Below are 21821 nucleotides of genomic sequence, written 5' to 3'. Positions count from 1 at the left end.
TAAGTGGCTTGGAAGCCGAGATATTTGCACTTATAGATTTTACATGGCGGCCACCTTGGAAATCCAAGATGGCCGCCATCGGCCATCTTGATGAAGTGGCTCCCACCAAAAATTGAAAGCTATGGTGATGTAGAGCACATGGAAAAAATGTGGTGCTTTTGTCCGGCGCGTCCCCATTATGTTCAAATATGGTCTTAAGCCACCGCACTAAGAGAACAGAGACATGAAGAGAGTTATTATCTGTCCAGCTAATATGAGAACACAGTCAGAAGTGCAGACACTCTGGGGACTGACTAGGTACACATATTGGGAGGTCAATCCATTAAGTCTGGGAAATTATATTTGAGTGATATTTACATATGTACACATTTTTAAATTCTCAAATGTTTACAACACCTGGTTGCCATAGGGCGCTGTATGAGAGGGTCTCTCCGAACCACTGTTTTACAGAGATTTTTTAAATGCAGACAATAATAACTACATTTCAAATATGTATTTTCATGGTCATTTAAAATCCGTTAGGGTTAGATTTTAGGGTTACATTTGGTCATGAATATTAAGAAAATAACTTTATAACCTTATAAGTTATACAATATGAAAACAATATACCTCAAGTAAACAGTAGGTATTTCCCAAGGCCAGGAGAAGGGAACCATAAAGCTGCTATAGAGGAGATTTAGTTGACTCCATAACCCTTATAAAACCTTAGACAGTGTGTAATGGTATTGAAAAGAGGAAGCCATTTGTCTTCTTTTAACTCTATAGTCCAACAGTTTGGTTTTGAAATCAAACAATTGCTATGGAGTTAAAGTAGAGATTCTCAGCTTTAATCCAATGTTTTTTTCTTCCAGATTGAGTTCACCATTTAGGAAAAAAAATCATACATACTTCCCCTTTTTCATGTCCAAATAAGGTACTTGTGTCTAGTATTTGGTCAACAATCCTTTGCATGCAATAACTGCCTAAGTCTGCAACTCATTGACCCCACCAGCCACTATTCTTTGGTGATGCTCTGCCAGGCCTGTATTGCTGCGATCTTCAGTTGTTTGTTTTTAGGTCTTTTGGGCTAAAATATTATCAGAAAATGAAATGCATGTTCAATTGGATTTAAATCTGAAGACTGACATGGCCAGTCAATAACCTTTAGCCTTGAAAAACTCCCCAGTTGTTGTGGCAGTATGTTTGGGGTCTTTGTCTTACTGTATGATGAAGGGTCTTCCAATGAATTTGGAGGCATTTGCTTGTACCTGAGCAGACAAGATGTTTCTGTACACTTCATAATACATTCTGCTGCTGCTGTCAGCAATAACAACATCAATTATGACAAGTCAGCCAGTTCTTGTAGCAGCTATATATGCCCAAACCATAACACCCCCTCCACCAGGTTCCACAGATGAGATGGTATGCTGTAAATCTTGGGTAGATCCTTTTTTATTCTTGCACCACTCTGGTACATGATAATATTTGTCCACAAGACCATTTTCCAGACCCCGCTTTTTAGAAAACCGTAATCTAATCATCCCTTTTGAGGATACCTAGTGGTTTGCACCTTTCCTCTGTAGTTTGGCTGGTGACCGCTATTCTAGACGCCTCCCTCCTGGAGAGAGTTCCGGACAGTTATTTTGGGGGTTTACTTAATTATGGTGAGCATTCTTTAGTCATCCACGGTAGAAGTCTTCGTGGCCTACCAGCCTGTTTGCAATTGCTTAGCTCATCAGTTCTTTCTTTCTTTTTTAATGATGTTCCAAACTGTTGATTTAGGTAATTCTATGGTTTTGGCTATGTTTCTAATTATATTTTTCATCCTGATATTTCAGCCTCATAGGCCTAATGGCATTCTTGACTTTCATTGACATCTCTTTAGTCCTCATGTTGACAGACACCAATAGCAGGCAAATGCAAGACTTAGAATCCAAACTAAGCACTGACAGCTCTCTGCCTGCTCAAATGATGTGAGGGAACACACCTGACAAATCAGAAACACCTGTCAAGCTGATTTTCCAATAATTTTCCCATTTTGGTGCCCTGGAATAGGGGGGCTATGTATAAACATTTTGTTATTCCTAAAAGATGAAACCAATCTGAAAAAAGAAAACACTGAATTAAAGCTGAGAATCCTATAAAAATGTTTTTATAGAGGGCGCTAACTTGAACGTGTGTGTCAGATTCCTTAAGAGGGAGTGTTGCGACATCAGTGTTGGGAGATCAGTCAAGACAACAGCGATTTATACAGTGTGTACGTTCACGATTCTCTTACATTTTTATTTGAAAACATCCATGACCATGTCACATGATCTGTCAGTATATACACACCTTTTCTGAAAGGCCCCAGAGGCTGCAACACCTAAGCAAACCACCAACCAAACACTGCCATGAAGACCAAGGAACTCTCCAAACAAGTCAGAGACAAAGTTGTTGAGAATTACAAGTCAGGGTTGGGATATAATAGACAGAATGGGCCTGTCCCTCCTGCACCTTCATCAACAAGGCTTCGCGGCCGGGTTGTGAGATCTGCTCCACGGCCAGGCCCGACCCACGCAGGCAGAACCGCATCCAACAGGTATGGATAGGGATGAAACAACAACATCATCACACAGGCCAGTGATAACCTCGATCCTGGGGAGCATTCCATCAATATCCTTCCATCAACATACCTCTCCAGGACCAGCTGGGGGGTATTCCGTCAACATCGCTAAAGGAAAATCCGGGCTTATTTCTTGATCAATCTCACGAGACTTGATCAAATGAAGCCTGGACTTTCCTTTAGTGATGTTGATGGAATACCCCCCCTGGTCCTAGAGAGCAGCAGCAGCGGGCCCAGGTTTGGGTTTCCAGCCTAGTGAGATCACACCTGATTGAACCACGAATCCACTCATGGTCCTAAACCTTAGTAGGTTGAATGAGACGGTGTCAGTGGTCCAGGAGCAGGACTGAGGAGCGCTGCTGTAAGGCCGTACATCCCTGTTGTGTTCGTCCCTCGTACAAGTCATCTAAACACCTCCTGGGTCCCTAGTATTCATCTCTGGTATTTCCTCTTTTTTTTTCTTCTTTTGTTTAAGGAGAAAGGAAGAAGAGAGGATCGGGCCAACGTGGGAGTGCCTAGCAGCTGACTGTCTCACAACTCGGACGGCAGATCGCACGCACACTCACACACGTAACACAGACACATACACACCTACCTACCTACCTAACTGGTTCTTAGGTTAAACTTAACACCACTACTGACATTGTATGACAGCATCATACACACACTCATCCAGATGGACATGACCGTGTGCACTGAGGGGCCTGTTGGCTGGCTGACATGGAACTCCACTCCTGCAGAGGCTTAGAGAACGAGAACGAGAGTCGGAGAGAGGCCGCGTTTCACATGAACGTCAATAGCCCTCAATTCTGGGGGGCAGACTTGGTCCTGGTTCTCCGTTATTTATTTTAAAGGGGCCCCCTGGGGGGCGGGGAGGGGTGTTGCGTGCGAGGTTGACTGGTCCAATATTTATTTCAGAGGGGGGGGGGGGGGGGGGGGATCGCATCTCCCTTCCTCTTTTATTATATACGAAGAGAATAAGTCTTTTTTTTTTAAAGTCTGTCAACTGTGAAAGTGACAAATGGATTCCTAGCTCCTCCCTGCTATGCACTTGAGTTCATCTAAAGCCCCTTTCACACATAGCAGCCTTCCCAGTAGATTCCATGCAATTTCCAGGGTCGGCATATGTCTGAATGCGACTGACCAGGGAAATCCGCTCAGGCAATTACCCTGGTCGAGACCATATATAAGAGGTTTCCATCTTGCTCCCTAATAGGCTAGGAGAACCAAAATGACGACACACTCAATCAACACAATTATGGAGTGGGTTGGGGCTAGGGGTCAATTTGGGATTTATAGTTTGAATGCTGAAAATGCTGTGTAAAACCAGGCCCTGCTTGCCTGTCATTGGTTGGCCAAATTGTTGAGGAGCAGTGGTGGTGAAGAGGCCTTTCTGCAGCAGCTACAGGGTTGTAAGAGTGATTTTATTTTTATAATGTTTTATTTGATGTCGTATTATTTTTGAACATAATGTTTTAAGTTCGTAATGTTGACTCTTTCCACTTGCCATATTTCACTCTGAACTGTGATAGTGATGGAATGATCATCATATGTTTTGTCCGAGCATAATATTGTAAAACGGTGTTATCTTAAATAAACATACATTAATCGAATCATCCGTCTTTGCAAAAACCCATTCAAACATGGAAATGGTTAATGCCACTACTTTTTAGTAGCATTAGCGTTTGTTTTTATTGACAGCATTTATAAATTAGTATGTGTACATAGGATTGGACATAACATTATTAAAACAAACAAGTATAAAAACATAAAAGCAAAAGACACTTCCCCTGTACAGTAGATGTGGTTATGGACGTTTTACAGAGGGGCATCCGTAGCCAGATCCGTTCAATCAACATCGCTGAAGGAAAATCCAGGCTTATTTTTGATGAGTCAGCTTTTCTACTTTCTTGTCAGTAGAGTACATCTCCATTTAGCTTAACATTCACTCAGGCCCCAATAGCATAATAATAACCCAAGAAACAATCAAAACAAAAACAGTTCAGACACATTCCTCTTGTTGTCAAACCCAACCAATCCCATCCAATGCACCCCCCCCCCAAACCAACCTTTTCCAAAATCATCCGCACACAAGCCTGATCGATGCAACTTCCCCCACCCACCTCCCCTTCCTCAGAGAGCGCCACGGGGGTATGTCCCAACAGCTTCCCCTCTATTCCTCGCTTCCTCGGATTACTCTTCTGATGCTTTTTGAGAATGAAGAGCGCGTGTGAGGAAGAGAGATTCACTCACTCCATTTTTGGGGGGGTTAAGCCCACCCTCTTTCAGGTTTTTAAATGCATCTTTCCCCCCCCTCTCCCCACCCCCTATTAAGGCTGGTTCAGGGACCACAAGAAGTGATCTCTGGGCTTCTACTTCCAGAAGAGAATGTTCCAGAAAAGCAACCAACAGGGGTACACCAGCAGGGCCAGCAGAGGGTAGACGAACGAGCCGTAGAGGGAGTGGTCCAGGATGCCCTGGGAGATGACGGACAGGAAGAGCATCCAACCCTCCGTCAGGGAGACGGGCGTCTCCTGGAGCTCTTGGAAGATGAAGACGCAGAAGAGGAGGGTGAAGCCGGGGCTCAGCAGCACCATGACGACCGCCGACAACGCCCTGGAGGAGACAGACGTTACTACACGCTCCTAGCAGGGAGAGACATTACGACTGGAGCCTGCTAATAATACATCCTGTGTGTAAGGGAACACTTGAGGACTGGCACCAGGGGGAGGGGGGGGGGGGGGAGGGAGAGAGAGAGAGAGAGAGAGTATGCAGGAGAGTTTGCAGGGTTCCCACACCTTCTGTAACATTAATTTCAAGCACCTTTCAAGACTCAATTCCCTCAAATTCAAGGACCCAACACAGCATAGTTTGAGACAGAACTAGTTGACGAGCTAAGTAAAAAAAAAAAAATATATATATAGATTTTCTTTTAGAGAGAGAGAGGGGGGAATTCAAGCACTTTCAATGACCCATGTCTATGTTCAAAAACGTTTAAGACCTTGATTTATTTTTCTCAAATTCACAAACTTTCAAGGACACGTGGGAACTCGTGTGTTTGTACGTATGCATATCACATTACTTGGGCACGTGCGGGGTGACGAAGGCGGCCGCGGGCACCAGGGTGAGCGCCAGGATGAAGCCCAGGGAGAAGTTGATGAGGGCGGTGCAGCCCAGCCAGGTACAGCAGGGCCACCAGCTTCAGCACCCGCCAGCCCTGCTCCGTGCCCCCGCCCGTCACCAGCCTGCAGGGGGGAGGAGGAGAGAGAGAGAGGGGGGGAAGGGGGAGAGAGAGAGGGGGGGGGGGGGGGGAGAGAGAGAGAGAGGGGGGGAGGGGGAGAGAGAGAGAGGGGGGAGTGGGAGAGAGAGAGGGGGGGGGGAGAGAGAGAGAGAGAGGGGGAGAGAGAGAGAGTGAGAGAGAGGGGGGGAGAGAGAGAGAGAGTGAGAGAGAGAGAGAGAGAGGGGGGGGGGGGAGAGAGAGAGAGGGGAGAGAGAGAGAGAGAGAATCAACCCATTACAAGAATTCCGAATATTCTTATTGTTAAAAGGGACAGTTCACCCAAATTACATAAATCATATTTGGTTCCCTACCCCCGAGGGAGTCATGTATGGACAAGGGCACACTTCAATCTGCACTTTAAGAACGGTTAGTGACGGTGCCTAGATTAACAGCCGAAGTGTGGATTGAAGTCTGTCCTTGATTCCCTGATTGCCTCTTTAAGACGTTTGGTTCATTTCATTAACATATCTTTGTTCCATTTTGCAATAGCAATATGGTTTCCCAGGAGGGGGAGAGAGAGAAAGGGAGGACATGGGAATAAAAGAGGAGTGCAGCCAGAGAGATGAAAGCATTTCACTGCCAGCCGTCAGAGGGGATGTAACGGCTACCACAGTGCATTTAGTGATTGTGGGATCATTGGAGTGAATGAGGAGCCCAAACTAACTAACTTGGCAGACTGGATCCATATTAAGTGTTATGTAGATGAGTAGGTGGCTGAAGGCACAGACATCAATACTGCCCCCCCCCCCCCCCCCCAATGATGTCTGATCGGTTCTCCCTTACAAACAGCTCTTCAACTCACCAACTAAAGTCTCCAACACTATTGGGACCAACATTCACCTTCATCATGCAGACCAGCGACAGACACCATAGACTAACAGCCTTCGTCACTATGAAACCTTGAGTCAACATCATGGAGACTACAAAACACATCACTTGTGGAGCAGCGCTGACACAGCCTTCTTTACCAAGCACCAAGCAGATGAGCTCATATAGCTCCTATTTTAGAAACTCTACACTGGCTTCCTGTTAAGTTCAGAATAGATTTCAAGATCCTTCTGCTTGTTTATAAAGCTCTCACTGGCATAGCACCAGAATATCTGAAAGACCTTTTGCTAGCATATCAGCCCAATAGAGCTCTCAGGTCTTCTGACGCTGGTTTTCTCTGTGTACCACAAAAGAAGAGATTTGGTGAGACTGCATTCTCATTTGAAATATGTTCAAGTCAAGACTAAAAACCCATCTTTTTAAAAATATTGCCTTTAAATTACTAAATAATTAAATTATGATTATATAATGATTGGAGCACTTTGAGCTGCAACGTTTGCAGGAAAAACGCTATACAAATAAAAAGTTATTATTACTATTATTATTATCCGTTTACTGTAGTTATATTACAAAGCATTGAGGTGGGACAGTTCTGTTATTTTTGCCACCAAAATGCTAACTTTGATACACTTGGGTATCCATAAACCATAAAAGAGTTTTACTGAAAAGAAAAAGGGAAACAGCTAGAAGCAATATATGAAATCTGAAGCTTTATGTCTATACAAAATAATGTATAAGAAAACGTTATTTAAACATGTGACAATGTGCTGTATGTTTCTACGTTGAACAGTTGTTGTAGAAAATGAACAAACAAATGAGTTTAATTAATTATATTAATGAATTTCTATTAGTTGCTACTTGGTAGTTTTGAGTCATATTTCAACTAGTCTGATTGATTTCAACTAGACTGATTTGTGATTAATATAGATCAACTCTACAATTGAATAGGTCAACTCTACAATTTAGCTTGTGACAATGTACAATGTACAACAATGTAACTGTGAGGTCACAATGTCTGAAGTGATGACAACCATGTAGAACATGCAGCTGGAGTTATAGAATCCAGCTAGAGTACACATGCCGTTCATTTACCTGCAATTCATCTGTGAAGAGCTAGATAGATAAACGTTATTCGTTCTTTTCAACAACAAGCAATTTAAGACATGAATCCTACTAGTGCGGCTATTCAATGGATGGCCTCCTTGTATGTAGGAGATCTCCACAGGGATACCACTGAGGAAATGCTGCATGAGAAATTCAGCCTTTCTGGCCCGATCGTCTCTACAAGGGTGTGCAGGGACATGCTAACACGACAATCTCTTGGGTATGCCTATGTCAACTTTCAACAGCAAGCTGACGCAGAGCGTGCCCTGGACACCATGAACTTTGATGTCGTCAACGGAAGACCTATGCGCATCATGTGGTCTCAGCGTGACCCTTCTCGGAGGAACAGTGGGGTCGGCAACATCTTTGTCAAGGATTTAGTGGAGACGTTCGACAGCAAGCACCTCTACGACACGTTCTCGGAGTTTGGGAGCATCCTTTCCTGCAAGGTAGCGTCTGACGAGAATGCTAATACTAAAGGCTATGGCTTTGTGCAGTATAACACCCAGGAGGCTGCTGAGAGAGCGATTAAGAGACTCAACGGCACGTTATTGAACGGCAGAAAAGTGTTCGTCGGACACTTCCAATCGCGCAAAGAACGAGAGGCTGAACTCGGATCCAGGGCCGGAGAGTTCACCAACGTGTACGTCAAGAACTTCGCAGAGGATATGGACGACCGACGCCTTCAGGAGAGGTTTGAAAGATTTGGACCAGTCCTGAGTGTCCGTGTCATGACCGATGACGCTGGTAAATCCATGGGTTTTGGATTTGTCGACTTCGAAAGGCATGAGGATGCCAAGAGGGCCGTTGATGAGCTGAACGGCCAGGAGATAAATGGGAGGCGGGTCTACGTGGGCCGTGCCCAGAAGAGAGGAGAGCGCCAGACTGTGCTGAAGCGCCAGTTTGAGCAGATAAATCAGGGCCACAGGACCAGATACCAGGTGTGTGCATGGGCGTCAGCAGCTTTTTGAATGTGGGGGGGACACTTTTTTTTCGGGGGGTCTGGGGGTCCCCCCCCCGAATTTTTTTAAATAGTAGATTCAATTTCCTGCATTCTGGTGCGTTTTACACCCAAAATAATCTCCCTCTTTCTTTGTTTTTCCTTGGAGCTGGCATGGTCTGCAATTACTGACTACTATTATGTTTTGGTTTAACTCACAGAGGCCTGACACTGACACGTGGCACTTTTTAGGTACTTTATTAAATATGAAGATTCAAAAAGAATCAAAGAGTGAATTAGAAAAGAATGAGGTAACTTTGAGTCAACAAATTGAATAAAAAGTTATGAGGAAACATAAAATATGTACCTAGGCTACTCAGAGCCTATTACAATCAAACTTAGCCCTCTTCAGTGCATTGCAGAACATACAACTATAACAAACAAACAAAATCAAAGAGTGAATTAGAGCTGTCTCCACTGCCCCTGCCTGCTGCCCCTGCCTCTGACTCACTCTCACTCTCAACCACCTATATCAGGAGAAATGGGGATGCATTGAGCACTTGTTCATATTGTTTTTCTCTAATAGAACATTTGACATAGAAATACAATCATCAATACAAAAAATACAATCACAAGCATTTTAGAAATAGAAAAATAAATGGAACAGGTGTTTTCTTCTTATTTTTTAACCCTAGCTCAAGCAATCAGATGCAAAATTGATTCTTTGGGTGGGTGCAATGGCCAAATTAAATTGTGCAAATGCTCAGGACAATGAACACGGGCAGGAGATGCAATAATGACAGGACAGGTAAGCACTGTGAGGTGTTTGTCGCCATTCTGTGCTTTTGATGACATTTCGCCTGTGTCTGTTCTGCATTTAAACATGTCTAACCGCACTAGTAATGCCTAACAAAACTGCTAGTGCCATATAGCTGATCTAGCTCGTATTTGGTTGCTAGTAGGCTATGCGAATTCTATTGCTAATACAGAGAATGTCTCAAAAGGTGCTAACATTCTTATCAGAAAAGCTGGCTGTGTTTGACCTTGGGAGAACGCAATGTTGCTGTTTGGCCACTCACGGGAAAACTTGGATGACTTTGACTTACTTTTCTCTTCTTAGAATTTTTTTCCCTTATATCCATCTTGGTGGATGATCTAAATATCATCTTGCCTCAGTCTGAATGTTTTGAATCTGCGTGCGTGTCTGATTCTGCTGCTGCCGTGTTAAAAACAGAAGTAAAACGCGGAGTGGACTTCTGGATATGGGCAATCCCCTACTCATAAAGTGGAACGGATTTGATTGTGAAGCAATGAAAATAACGCTGACCAGTCATGCAACATATTTTTGATGGCAAATGTGGGGGGGTCCAAACGACCTTGTTTCAAAGGTGGGGGGGACACGTCCCCCCCAAAATATATGGTGGTGACGCCCATGTTATGAACAAACATATACTGTATAAGAAAGCTCATAATTAGGGTGTTAGGGGCATAAAATAAGACTTGTTTTCTGAGTTTATCTGTCTGTACCATGTGATGTATTAAAGTCTTCCAGAAACAATGCAATTTAATTCATGTATTTATGTCTTACCAATCCCAAGATATTGCAGATTGAAGTTCAGCTGTGACGGTCAAAATGTCGCTGGACATGCAATGTAAATCTCCTATTCAGACGGCACCAGAATGGCAGTAAAATGGCATAAATGTACTACTATTGAGATGTATAAACTTAAATATCTCAAGATAGGAATATCCAATCAACATCAAATTTTGAATAATAATGCAAAAATAATTTATATTATATTCCATGCGAGTAATTTTTGAATATGCTAATTAAACATATGCTAATTAGTACACAATATGCTAACTAGGCACTCGTTATATGTAACTAGTGACAAGTAAGCTCAACATTTGAATCCTCTACTAACATTATTGTTTCATTTTGAAGGGCACATTTTGATAATATTGTTACTGACTTATAAAATAACGTAATAAGAAATATGCAAATTAGCATATTTGGGTATGCAAATGAGCATTGAAAAGTGCGCTTGCAAAGATTGCAGACCCAATGAAGAAGCCAAATATCAAGTTAATAAATAATGTTTTATTTAACAATTAGCACCAAATCACTCTTACTCACTCTCTCTCTCTCTCACACACACACACACACACACACACACACACACACACACACACACACACACACACACACACACACACACACACACATACAGACATACACACACACACACACACACACACACACACACTCACTCACTCACTCACTCACTCACTCACTCACTCACTCACTCAGAACGCAAACAGACATTTTTTTGAGGTTAGATCATAAAAATAATAATTAAACAAAGGAAGCAGGAGGATTACTAATTATGGTAACAGCATACTAATTGTCCACTAATTTGAGGTCTCCCATTTGAAAGTCTTTTAAGAGGGGGAACTCCCAAGTGTCACCGACATCGTATTTAATTGTGTACACTGTGTTCAGGGCACTAGGCTTGGACAGAGTCATTTGTAGTACTGTACCCAGGTACCACACTGGAGTTTGGTCACCTTCTTCACAGCAATTGTGGCTGACTCTTTTCCCCACTAACCTCTCTGGATTCTCCAGAAACTCAGTCAGGGTGTTCTTTTGCTGGATCCTCTGTCTCTTCTCTCTGGCTGCAGCAAGTTTCTTTGCCAATTTCTGTTTCTCCTCTTAAAGTTATTTGACCATTTTTAACTTGCCAATTTGTAATTATGACATAATCTTGGTAAGCATTGTTGATGTATTTGAGGCATGAAAAACATCTTAGTAAAACACAGTTTCTCTCTACCAGGGTGTCAATCTTTATGTCAAGAACTTGCACGATTGTTTGGACGACAAGCAGCTGCACAAAGAGTTCTCCCACTTTGGAACAATCACCAGCGCAAAGGTGATGACGGAGGGCGGACGCAGCAAGGGATTCGGCTTCGTGTGCTTCTCCTCCCCCGAGGACGCCACCAAGGCCGTGACCGAGATGAACGGCCGCATCGTGGCCACCAAGCCCCTGTACGTGGCCCTGGCCCAGGGCAAGGAGGAGCGCCAGACTGGGCTGAAGCGCCTGTTTGAGCAGATAAATAACAAGCAAATGATAGGCGAGTCTATTTGTTTGTTTCAATGAATCCCCCATTAGGTTAGTATAATTACTGTTACTGATATTTATTCTCCCCCTCCCTCCAGGTGAGCGTCTCTTCTCATCTATCTACAGCATGCACCCCAGCATCGCTCCCAAGGTCACCGGCATGCTGCTGGAGATGGACAACTCTGACCTGCTCCACATGCTGGAGTCTCCACAGTTCCTGCGCTCCAAGGTGGACGAAGCGGTCGCTGCGCTGGAGGCCCACTGGGCTGAGGAGGCTGTACAGAAATCTGGCCACATCCCAGTTTGAGTTTCAAGCGGCTAACGCGTAAAAAGGGGATGCAGACTTTGAAACCTACTTCACCGATAACTATGCAAAACGAATAAATGACTTCATCACAAAATGAAATCGATTGACTCAGCTATGTCTAAAAAAAGGGTAAGCTGTACCTCGATGATGAATGTAAAAGCACTGGTTGGACCAGATAGACCGACAACAAGGCCTCCTAGACCAGCAATGCACATCCCAGCTGGTTATGAAACAGAGGATGTGAAACAACTACTAGATCTTTAAACAGTTGTACTGAAACAGAGGATGTGAAACAACTACTAGATCTTTAAACAGTTGTACTGAAACAGAGGATGTGAAACAACTACTAGATCTTTAAACAGTTGTACTGAAACAGAGGATGTGAAACAACTACTAGATCTTTAAACAGTTGTACTGAAACAGAGGATGTGAAACAACTACTAGATCTTTAAACAGTTGTACTGAAACAGAGGATGTGAAACAACTACTAGATCTTTAAACAGTTGTACTGAAACAGAGGATGTGAAACAACTACTAGATCTTTAAACAGTTGTACTATTACGGCACAGACGTGCTCTATCAGGAAGTGTGTGAAGTCAGTCTATTACATCCCAATGTATACAAGAGTAAAACTCTTTGGCTTTGGTTCCTCAACATTAAGGTCACAGTATAAAGATACCAGATGACATTAATACCTGTCTGTGTTGTGAGGCAGCGCCAGGCCGGCGGTGTAGATGGCGATGGCGGTGAGGACCACGGCCTCTGTCTCAGACACGGGGAAGTGCTCCACCGCCATCTCCTGGGAGCGGATGGGCAGGGTGTAGAGAGCCACGCCGGTCATGTGACTGATCACCACAAGGTTGAGGATAGACAGGACCCCCGGGCTGGAAGCCTGCTGCTGCTGGAGGAGAGAGGGGGGGGGGGGGGGAGAAGAGTTAAATAGACTAGAAGGGGTAAAAAAACAGACTTAAAATGGTGTACCATTGTGGATGAATTCAGGACATACAATGCATCAGACGGACGGACAGACAGACAGACAGACAGACAGACAGGAGGATGTAACTGACCGGCTCCCCTTTCTGCAAGGCCGTCCTGTGTCCCTGGAGGCGGGGCTCCTAGCTGACACCACAGGTCTAAGGCCTGCACTGCTGTCAAGGTCAGTCACAACAGCTAGGTGGGTATAATAATAATAATAATAATAATAATAATAATAATAATAATAATAATAATAATAATCCTGCTGGAACCATATATACAAAAAAATGTATGGACTCACTGCAATGTAAGTCGCTTTGGATAAAAGTGTCAGCTAAATGGCATATATTATTATTATTATTATTATATTATTATTATTATTAGGTGGACATTACGCTTACAGCACCATCAACACATACATGACTGACTGACTGGTCATGAGTAAGGAGCGGAGACATTCTTGACCACCTGACCTGTCTCACTATCAAAGCTTATTCCCGAGGCTGCTAGCATTTACTTTCCTTACTTTAGCCTTACTTTCCTGTCTATCTTCACAATCTCTATCCAATAAAATGAAAAATATGAGTGGGACTGCCTCACTCAAAAAATAACCTTTAAAAAAAAGGAAAAGAAAAGAGAGATATAGACAGGTTAGTGAAGTATTTGAATGACAAAAAAAAAAAAGAATCACTGGAATGGAAATGGAGCGAAAACAGTGTAAATGACTGAAAGCCCTGCCAAAGAGCCTCGCCCCCCCCCCACCACGCCCCCTCCCTATCAGTTAAGCCGGAGTGCGAGGATACACGGAGCAGCAGGATGACGGCCAGCAGGCCGAAGGCGGGCATGTAGTAGCCGATGGAGACGAAGCGCGAGAGCGAGGGCATCAGGTAGAAGAAGTAGGACTGGTGGAGACGCTCCAGGAGGTTGTTCAGCTTCCGGAACATTCCCTCCAGCAGCCTGGGGAGAGGACACACACACACACACACACACACACAGAGAGACAGAGAGAGAGACAGAGAGAGACAGAGACAGAGACAGAGAGAGAGAGAGAGAGAGAGAGAGAGACAGAGAGAGGATGTTAGCGTGGCTAGTGTAAACTCACTCCTCAAGTTCAAAATACACCCCCCTCCGTAAGCTGTTGTGTATGAATTGCGTGAAATAAATAAAGTGGAATTGGTTTGTGTTCATCCCGTATTGGGAGGACGTCCCTGACCTGCCGACGGTGGTGGCGTCCACCTTGTACTGGCTGAAGCTGTTGACGCCCCTGATGGTGGCGGCCTCGATGTGGTAGCGGAGGAAGAGGCCGTGGTCGCCCCAGGGCCGCCCGCTGGCCTGCTTCAGCACCATCAGCATCATGGTCTCGGCTGCGTGGCTGTAGCCCGACGTGCTGTCCCAGTCGTTCCTCTGGAGCTACGCGGGAGCACACGCACACACACACACACACACACACACACACACACACACACACACACACAGGTTCTGTTATTAAAACAAAAAAACATTGTGCTGTTGTGTTGATTTATTTAATCTCAATATTGAAAGCCAAATGTCTGGAGATCTGTCTTGATTTCTCACACAAGCTCAGACACACACACAACTCAGACACACCTCAGACACACCTTAGACACACACACACACACACACACACACACACACCTCAGACACAGCAGGCTTTGTTCTGTACAGTACCTTGCCCTGGATGGTGCAGAGCAGCCCTATCTTGTGGCAGAAGGCGTGGAAGAGGTTGGCCAGGTCCAGGTTGGGCAGCTGGCCGTTGAGGCCCTCCAGCACCAGGTCCAGGCTGGTCACCATGTCGCTGCTCAGCTCCAGAGAGAGAGCCGCCTGGATGGAGCCTCCCCGCCCCTGCAGTGGTGACCAGTCCATCCCTGAGGAGGGAGGAGGGAGGGGTAGAGAAAGCTCTATTACAAATCAATTACGGGAAAAGTTCTGTTCCTGAGTTTTAATTCACTTCCTGAATTGATCACTTTGGTACGAACTAGACCCACATCATCTGGACGATGAGTGACACATCCATATTACAGTGTGCCTGATGATACATGTCTGACTGCCTCCTGTGACTTACGCATTATAGTCTAATGTTATAACAACAACCCACAATAATAACGCATTTATTTTGTATATCGCTTTTGTGAGTACTCAGACACTACAGTCCGTGGAGAGAACAAGAATAGATAGACACATAAAAAGTCAAGCAAAAAGCACAGTCAGTAAAAACAACAACAACAACAACAACAAATAGTGAAAGATTAAAACGTTTAACAAACGTTGTTAAAAATATGGGTTTTGAGGGATATAGCATGATTAGAGGGGCCCGGTTCTCACCAGTGGTGTTGGTGTGGTGGTAGCCCTCCAGCCAGGCCTGCATGCCTATCAGATCATGTTCATTCACCAGGAAGATGATGTCCTTGGCCCAGAACACCTGACCTGGGGGGGGGGGGACGACATCAGAGGTCTCAGGATCATTTATCAGTTCATACCCACTTGTGAGAATGAAATATTGTGTACCCCAAGGGGTAGTGGTGGTCTAGTGGATAGTGAGTTGGACTTGTGATCGGAAGGTTGTGAGTTCAAATCCCGCCTGAAGCCACACCACTACTAGTGTGCCCTTGGGTAAGGCACTTAGCCCTCAGTTACTCCAGGGGGAATGTCCCTGTAATTCGTAATTGTAAGTCGCTTTGGATAAAAGCGTCTGCTAAATGGCAAAATTATAAAATTATAATTATAAATGAGTGTGCGAGGGGGAAATGTGTGTGTGTGTGGGTGAAAGAGGAAATGTGTGTGTGTGTACACAGGGGCGCCGCTAAGGGGGTGGTAAGTTAGGACGATTCTAAGGGCCCAGCACTGACAGGGGCCCATGAGAATCTTAAAAAAAAAAAAAAAAAAAAAAAAAAAATGTCATAAGGACGTTAATGTAGCCGACTTCAAATTATAATTCTATGTATTAAACTATAAAATTGCCTATTTAAAAAAAGTCACAAAAGAAACAAACTGGATTTTTGTTTCTCTATGTTTAACAAAATTAAGCCTTAAGTTTTAAGCCTAAAATTAAGGAGAGCAGAGGTGGGGGGGTAGTGTTTTTTTTATTAAAATTAAAAAAATTAAGAGGTAAATAGGCAGAAGAAGAAGAGCAAGAAGTAACAAAGGACAATGACAGCCGCACAGCAAGTTGGCTTTATCACTAGATTTCAAGGATCTTATTAAAGATTTTGCTACTAAGAAGGCCCAGCGTTTAGCTTTGATTTGATTTGATCTCTTTACTCCTATCTTGAATCGTTGTGCATTAGGCTAGATATAGTTTTTAGCTCTCCAGGTATACTATTCCACAGTACTGCCGCAGTGTAAAAATAAAAATCTTCCCATTTCACTATTCAATTTCGCTGGCACCATGTCTGTGTTGCTCCCTTTTGTATAAGACACGTTTGTCTTTCTGTGAAACAAGCAATGCTGAGTCAGTAAATATCTCTCTGCTGTAATTCTTCATTGATCTAATCCTGACAGTATTATGGCCAACTGATCTTTACAAGATCTACATTTATTTAGACACAATACCACCCCATTAAAATTATATTTTTTACTTTTTGTGTGATTTATACTTTTATAATTGGGTTCCAATCTTCATTTAATTATACTTTTGTCCTTGTGTTGTTCAAGTCTTAATTTAATAAGTTAAAGAATGTTGAGATTTCTTTGCTGAATTGTTGATTCCTGTATTAACTGTAATTTTAAATTACATTTACAAAAGATGTCCATCATTGGATTTCTTGCAGTGCATCAATAGTTCATCAACTTCAACTGGGTTTAGGTTGATGGGTGGTTTAGGTGGGGGGGCCCAAAATCATATTCTGTCATGGGGCCCAGAATCTCTAGCGGCGCCCCTGTGTGTACATACATCTGTGTCTAGTGTCTACTATGTTCTGCGTATGTAGCATGCTCCAGTGTGTGTGTGTGTGTGTGTGTGTGTGTGTGTGTGTGTGTGTGTGTGTGTGTGTGTGTGTGTGTGTGTGTGTGTGTAGTGTGCTTACTTCTGAAGTACTGGGCGAGGCCGAGCAGAAGCCCCACTGCCTGGTTGTTGTCAGAGTTCACAGCCCATCTGTTATAATCCATATGGGGGAGAGGCCATTTAAAACAATGCTCCGCTATAGTAAATGGACTGCACTTATATAGCGCCTTATTCCAAAGCGCTTTACAATGACCTCTCATTCACCCATTCACACACACCAATGGCGGCAAGCTACCATGCAAGGCGCCGGCCCGCTCCTGGTGAGCAATTTGGGGTTCAGTGTCTTGCCCAAGGACACCTCGACATGTGGCCAGCCGGGGTTCGAACCACTGATCTGCCGACCTTGCGATCATTAGACGCCGGCTCTACCTCCTGAGCCACAGCTCATTAAATTTGCTCTGAGAACGCCGGAGCGCACACTGGGTCAAGCATGCACCATGATTACATTGCGGTGACTTTGCAAATTATCTTTGGTCCTCATTCATCCATCTGCAGATCAAGAATGAGGAGGAGTCGGAAATGTGATGACTTTCCCCCGGGCGGCGGATTTGCGGAACCTAGGATGGTAGGAGATGTTAGGGGAAGGTAGGGCAATACCGCTACCTGATTGGTTGGCGAAGCACTCGTGAAGAGCCCCCTCATTGGCTGGCGAGACGCTCTTCACGAGTGCTTCCCCAACCATCCTAGGTTCCGCAAATTCGCCCCCGGGCGATGCCATGACTGATGTGATGTGATGGGCGTTGTCTGTTTCTGTTACTGTTGTGAAAGAGGTGAGGCGTAACTGGAAACTACAGAAAACTCTTGCTCAGGTAAGGCGATATAGCTTATAATGCACATTCTGTATAGTATAACGCTAACATATTACGATGGTACATTAAACTATGTCAAATCGTACAGGCCTACAGTTTAGTAAAACTTAGTTTTTAAACATCTGCAGTGGGATGAGTGCGCTTTTATCTCGGCCATCTATAGGAATGTTGGAGTATCGCATCCGCTCTTTCTTGCCAAACCGATTGTATGTATCTCACTTAAACACAAACAGTGAAATCAAATGGAAAACCGTATACATCTGCGTAAGCCTACAATAACACGATTAATCTGTGTTTAATGTCCACCTTATCTACAACAGTATAGCCACGTTGCAAATGTACAGCCACAGTGGCCTGGCCCTGGCCACCCTGGGTCTGAACACACCCTAAACTGTTGGCACACATTTTACACTTTGAGGTGACTTGCAGATGCACAATCACGAAGATAACATCAGAATACATTAGTTGTACAATGTGTCCTCCTTTTTCCAGTTTCATTAGAATATCCACACTGCTGCACTGCCATGACTTCTGTATGGGTAAGTCATTTTACTTGGGTTATTTGTTTTAGATCTTAGGCCTTACTAATGACATATATCCCTCACTACAGGTACCACATCACATCCTTTATGGCTCTGACTGTTGGTGTAGTAGTTTGTCAAAGATGATTCTTTGAAGGTATACATTTTCTTTTCAGGATGACCTGGACCTGCTTCTTGATTCACCATCCTCTTTAACAGTAACGGTAGGCTATGACTATATTATACAATCAGACATCATTGTAATAGTCATGGGCATTCATCAGCTTTTGTAAGACTGTTATCTTTTTCTCACTTTTCAGTCCACTGTCCGAGGAACCATTAAAGAAAAACCAGGCTTCAAAGCAGCAGAAGATGTTACTGCTCTAAAGAATGCAATTGAGGGCATTGGTAGGAAAGTCAGTCTACTTTACTCAAAGGCAAAGATCCTCACATACTGACCAAGAACGGAGCACTGTGTAGATGTTAACATCCTCATGACTAGAGTGTTCATTCCTTCGCAGTTTTCAGTCTCAGCGTTTCCTTTTCACATAACAGGACTTGTTTAGCATGGTTGAATACCAAATCATGTTCCTAGTGCACTGCACATGGCGAATAAAGTTGAATTGAATTGAATTGAATTGAGTGCAGAACATGTTTATGTGTGTTTATGCCCTTAGGTACCACTGAGAGTACCTTGATTGATGTTCTAACCCAGAGAAGCAACGCCCAGCGTCAGCTCATCTGTAAAGCCTACCATGAAACTACAGGGAGGGTAAACCAAACTATTCCTGCTTGCTCAGTAATAGTGTGATAGATGGAGAAGTTCAGTATTGTTCAACTCTGTCCCATGTTGATGACACTTCTACTTTGACTTCCAGACATTAGTTGATGACCTGGAAGGGGACACGCAGGGTGATTTTGAGGACTTGCTAGTGGCACTGGTCACCCCTCCTGCTGTCTATGACTGTCATGAGGTCATTAGAGCCATTAAAGTAAGGGACACTGCTCTGTACTAGTTTATCCATCATCTTGAAGTGTTGAATCTAAGTTAAATGTATTTGTTACCTTACGTTTACCTTATGTTTTCATTTGTTTGTCTGTCTTTTCACTCAGGGAGCTGGGACCACGGACAGCACATTGATAGAGATATTTGCCTCAAGATCCAACCACCAAATCAAGGCTTTGTCTGATGCATATTTAGCTGGTTAGTATCCTCTTCCTTATTGATAACAATGTTATTATTGTATTATTGGTTAATGCATAGTTTATAAGATATTGCATTTGATCACAGAAACTGGAAAATTGCTGATACATGACCTCAAGTCAGAAGTATCTGGGGACTATGCTCAGTCACTACTCATCTTGGCTGAGGTAAGTCATAGAGGTGGGGCTGTTGAATAGGTTTAACTTCTTTGTTTTACATTTTGGAGAATAAATGTTCAGCTGTTTCAGTCCTGTGTCTGTCATTGAAGGGAAAGAGAGATGAGACTACGAATGTGGACATGGCTAAAGCCAAAGCAGACGCTAAGGTACATTGAATATGGTTACACATTTTCATAACCATTCTACTACTGCTAACCATTAGTATTTCAGTGTGAGGCATAGTTCTTGTCAAATTATTTTCTCTCTCTCTCTCTCTCTCTCTCTCTCTCTCCCTCTCTCTCTCCCTCTCTCTCTCCCTCTCTCTCTCTCTCTCCCTCTCTCTCTCTCTCTCTCTCTCTCTCTCTCTCTCTCTCTCTCTCTCTCTCTCTCTCTCTCTCTCTCTCCCTCTCTCTCCCCCCCAGGCCCTGTATGAGGCAGGAGAGAAGAAGTGGGGGACAGATGAAAGCAAATTCATTGATATCCTGTGTCACAGGAGCGTACCTCAGCTGAGACAGAGTTAGTAGCCTCTCTTTAACACTGACAGCCATACCGTAACCTTCTACTGTAACTGCATTCAGTAAAGAAGTACGGTACTGTGGGCTAATCAGCTAATCTCTCCATGTAGTGCTGGTAGAGTACAAGGCCCTGAGCAAGAAGACCCTACAGGAGAGCATTGAGAGTGAGATGTCAGGAACTCTAGAGGATCTGCTGGTGGCCATTGGTAAGAGGGACTAATACATTTCACACAAAATATAACTTGTATTACTTTTTGTTCTCAAACATGTCATTTTCAGAGGGCACATTCCATGTACTTCTCTGCAAATCCTAAACTACTTCTGTCTATCCAGTGAAATGTGTAAAAAGTGTTCCTGCCTACCTGGCTGAGAGGCTGTACAAAAGCATGAAGGTGAGCAGCGTGCAGTGTAGTGTAGTGTAGTGTGGTGTGTGTGTGCTTGTTATTTGCAGGGAAACTGTTCATATGTTATTTCAGTATGGCCTGCAAATCAATTGGGTTCCACTGGTGGAGAAGGGAATGTTAATCCAGTGGTTTTGCTGTTTTTGTTGGTTTTGTTTAGGGCTTGGGGACCACTGAGTCCACTCTGACCAGGATAATGGTCAGCCGCTCAGAGATTGACATGCTGGACATCAGGGCAGAGTTCAGAAAGCTGTTTGGCTATTCTCTTTACTCTAGCATTGAGGTGAGTGTACAGTATAGGGCTGGACCCAGTACCATAGAGATCATTTTGACCAATGAAATTGTTAGCTTCATGCAAATTTCAATGAATTACATTGAATTGCAGATGTTTGGGATTCAAATCTTTCTCTATCCTTTGAATTATTATTTGATCAGACAATCGGTGTAATCTGGGGCTGTATGTGATTTTATGCAAATCAGACCTGATATTATGATTTTGGGCAATTTCTGGCTACTTCTCTCACCAGTCGGATGTGGCTGGTAGCTATGGCGACTGCCTGAAGAGTGTCTGTGGAGGAGATGACTGACACCGCCCCCTTGCCCCCATGCACCTGCCCCCAGCCTGCTTCTCCCTACTGGCATCGTTATCATACCTTATGTCATGTATATGACAAGTTATGGCCACATGCGTCTCTCTGAGCGACCTAGCAAACCCAGCAACACATACAACAGCATCTAACTTTTGTGGTCCCCAGAGCTGTGTTCATAATTGACTTGTGCCTTTTGTTTCCAAAATCGCTATCAATCAAAATCGCTATCTCTCTAAAAGATCAAAAAAGACGATTGTTTTGGTTGTGTGTATTAGTATGTAAACTATACAACAGTATTATTTACAGCTTAACTCTTAACTTTGCCTTGCTGTTGTAAAGGGTTAGGTTAGGTCTAGATCAGAAATCTTGATTAGTGCTTTGATTGTTATATATGAAATATCTCCTTACTCCTTATTGCCTATGTCTTAAACAGTCTCAAAAACAATAGTCATGATCTATCAAATT

The 21821-nt window shown here is 43.7% G+C and overlaps 1 protein-coding gene and 1 pseudogene across 2 annotated transcripts; one reads left to right on the top strand and one right to left on the bottom strand.

Annotated features, from left to right (window-relative positions):
* Nucleotides 1–4956: 4956 nt before the first annotated feature.
* LOC308156206 (glycosylphosphatidylinositol anchor attachment 1 protein-like) lies at nt 4957–17262 on the bottom strand (annotated as a pseudogene). The gene is made up of 9 exons: nt 17181–17262; nt 15481–15582; nt 14827–15023; nt 14351–14547; nt 13941–14094; nt 13237–13302; nt 12858–13060; nt 5667–5829; nt 4957–5200 (listed from the first exon to the last, which is right to left on the bottom strand). The product of its transcript is annotated as a glycosylphosphatidylinositol anchor attachment 1 protein-like (transcript).
* A 1229-nt stretch (nt 17263–18491) lies between these two features.
* Nucleotides 18492–21353, top strand: anxa3b (annexin A3b; the record flags this gene model as incomplete). Its single annotated transcript, XM_080529560.1, has 13 exons — nt 18492–18506; nt 18665–18712; nt 18809–18896; nt 19166–19260; nt 19367–19480; nt 19602–19692; nt 19780–19859; nt 19961–20017; nt 20273–20366; nt 20476–20571; nt 20699–20757; nt 20927–21049; nt 21294–21353. The coding sequence occupies 13 exons, from the start codon at nt 18492–18494 to the stop codon at nt 21351–21353; spliced, it is 1020 nt and encodes a 339-aa protein (XP_080385686.1).
* Nucleotides 21354–21821: the final 468 nt, after the last annotated feature.

Source organism: Nansenia antarctica (assembly GCF_963989245.1).
Source record: "Nansenia antarctica genome assembly, chromosome: 4".
In the NCBI taxonomy this organism is placed as follows: domain Eukaryota; kingdom Metazoa; phylum Chordata; class Actinopteri; order Argentiniformes; family Microstomatidae; genus Nansenia; species Nansenia antarctica.
This window is presented reverse-complemented; position numbering and strand designations above follow the sequence as displayed.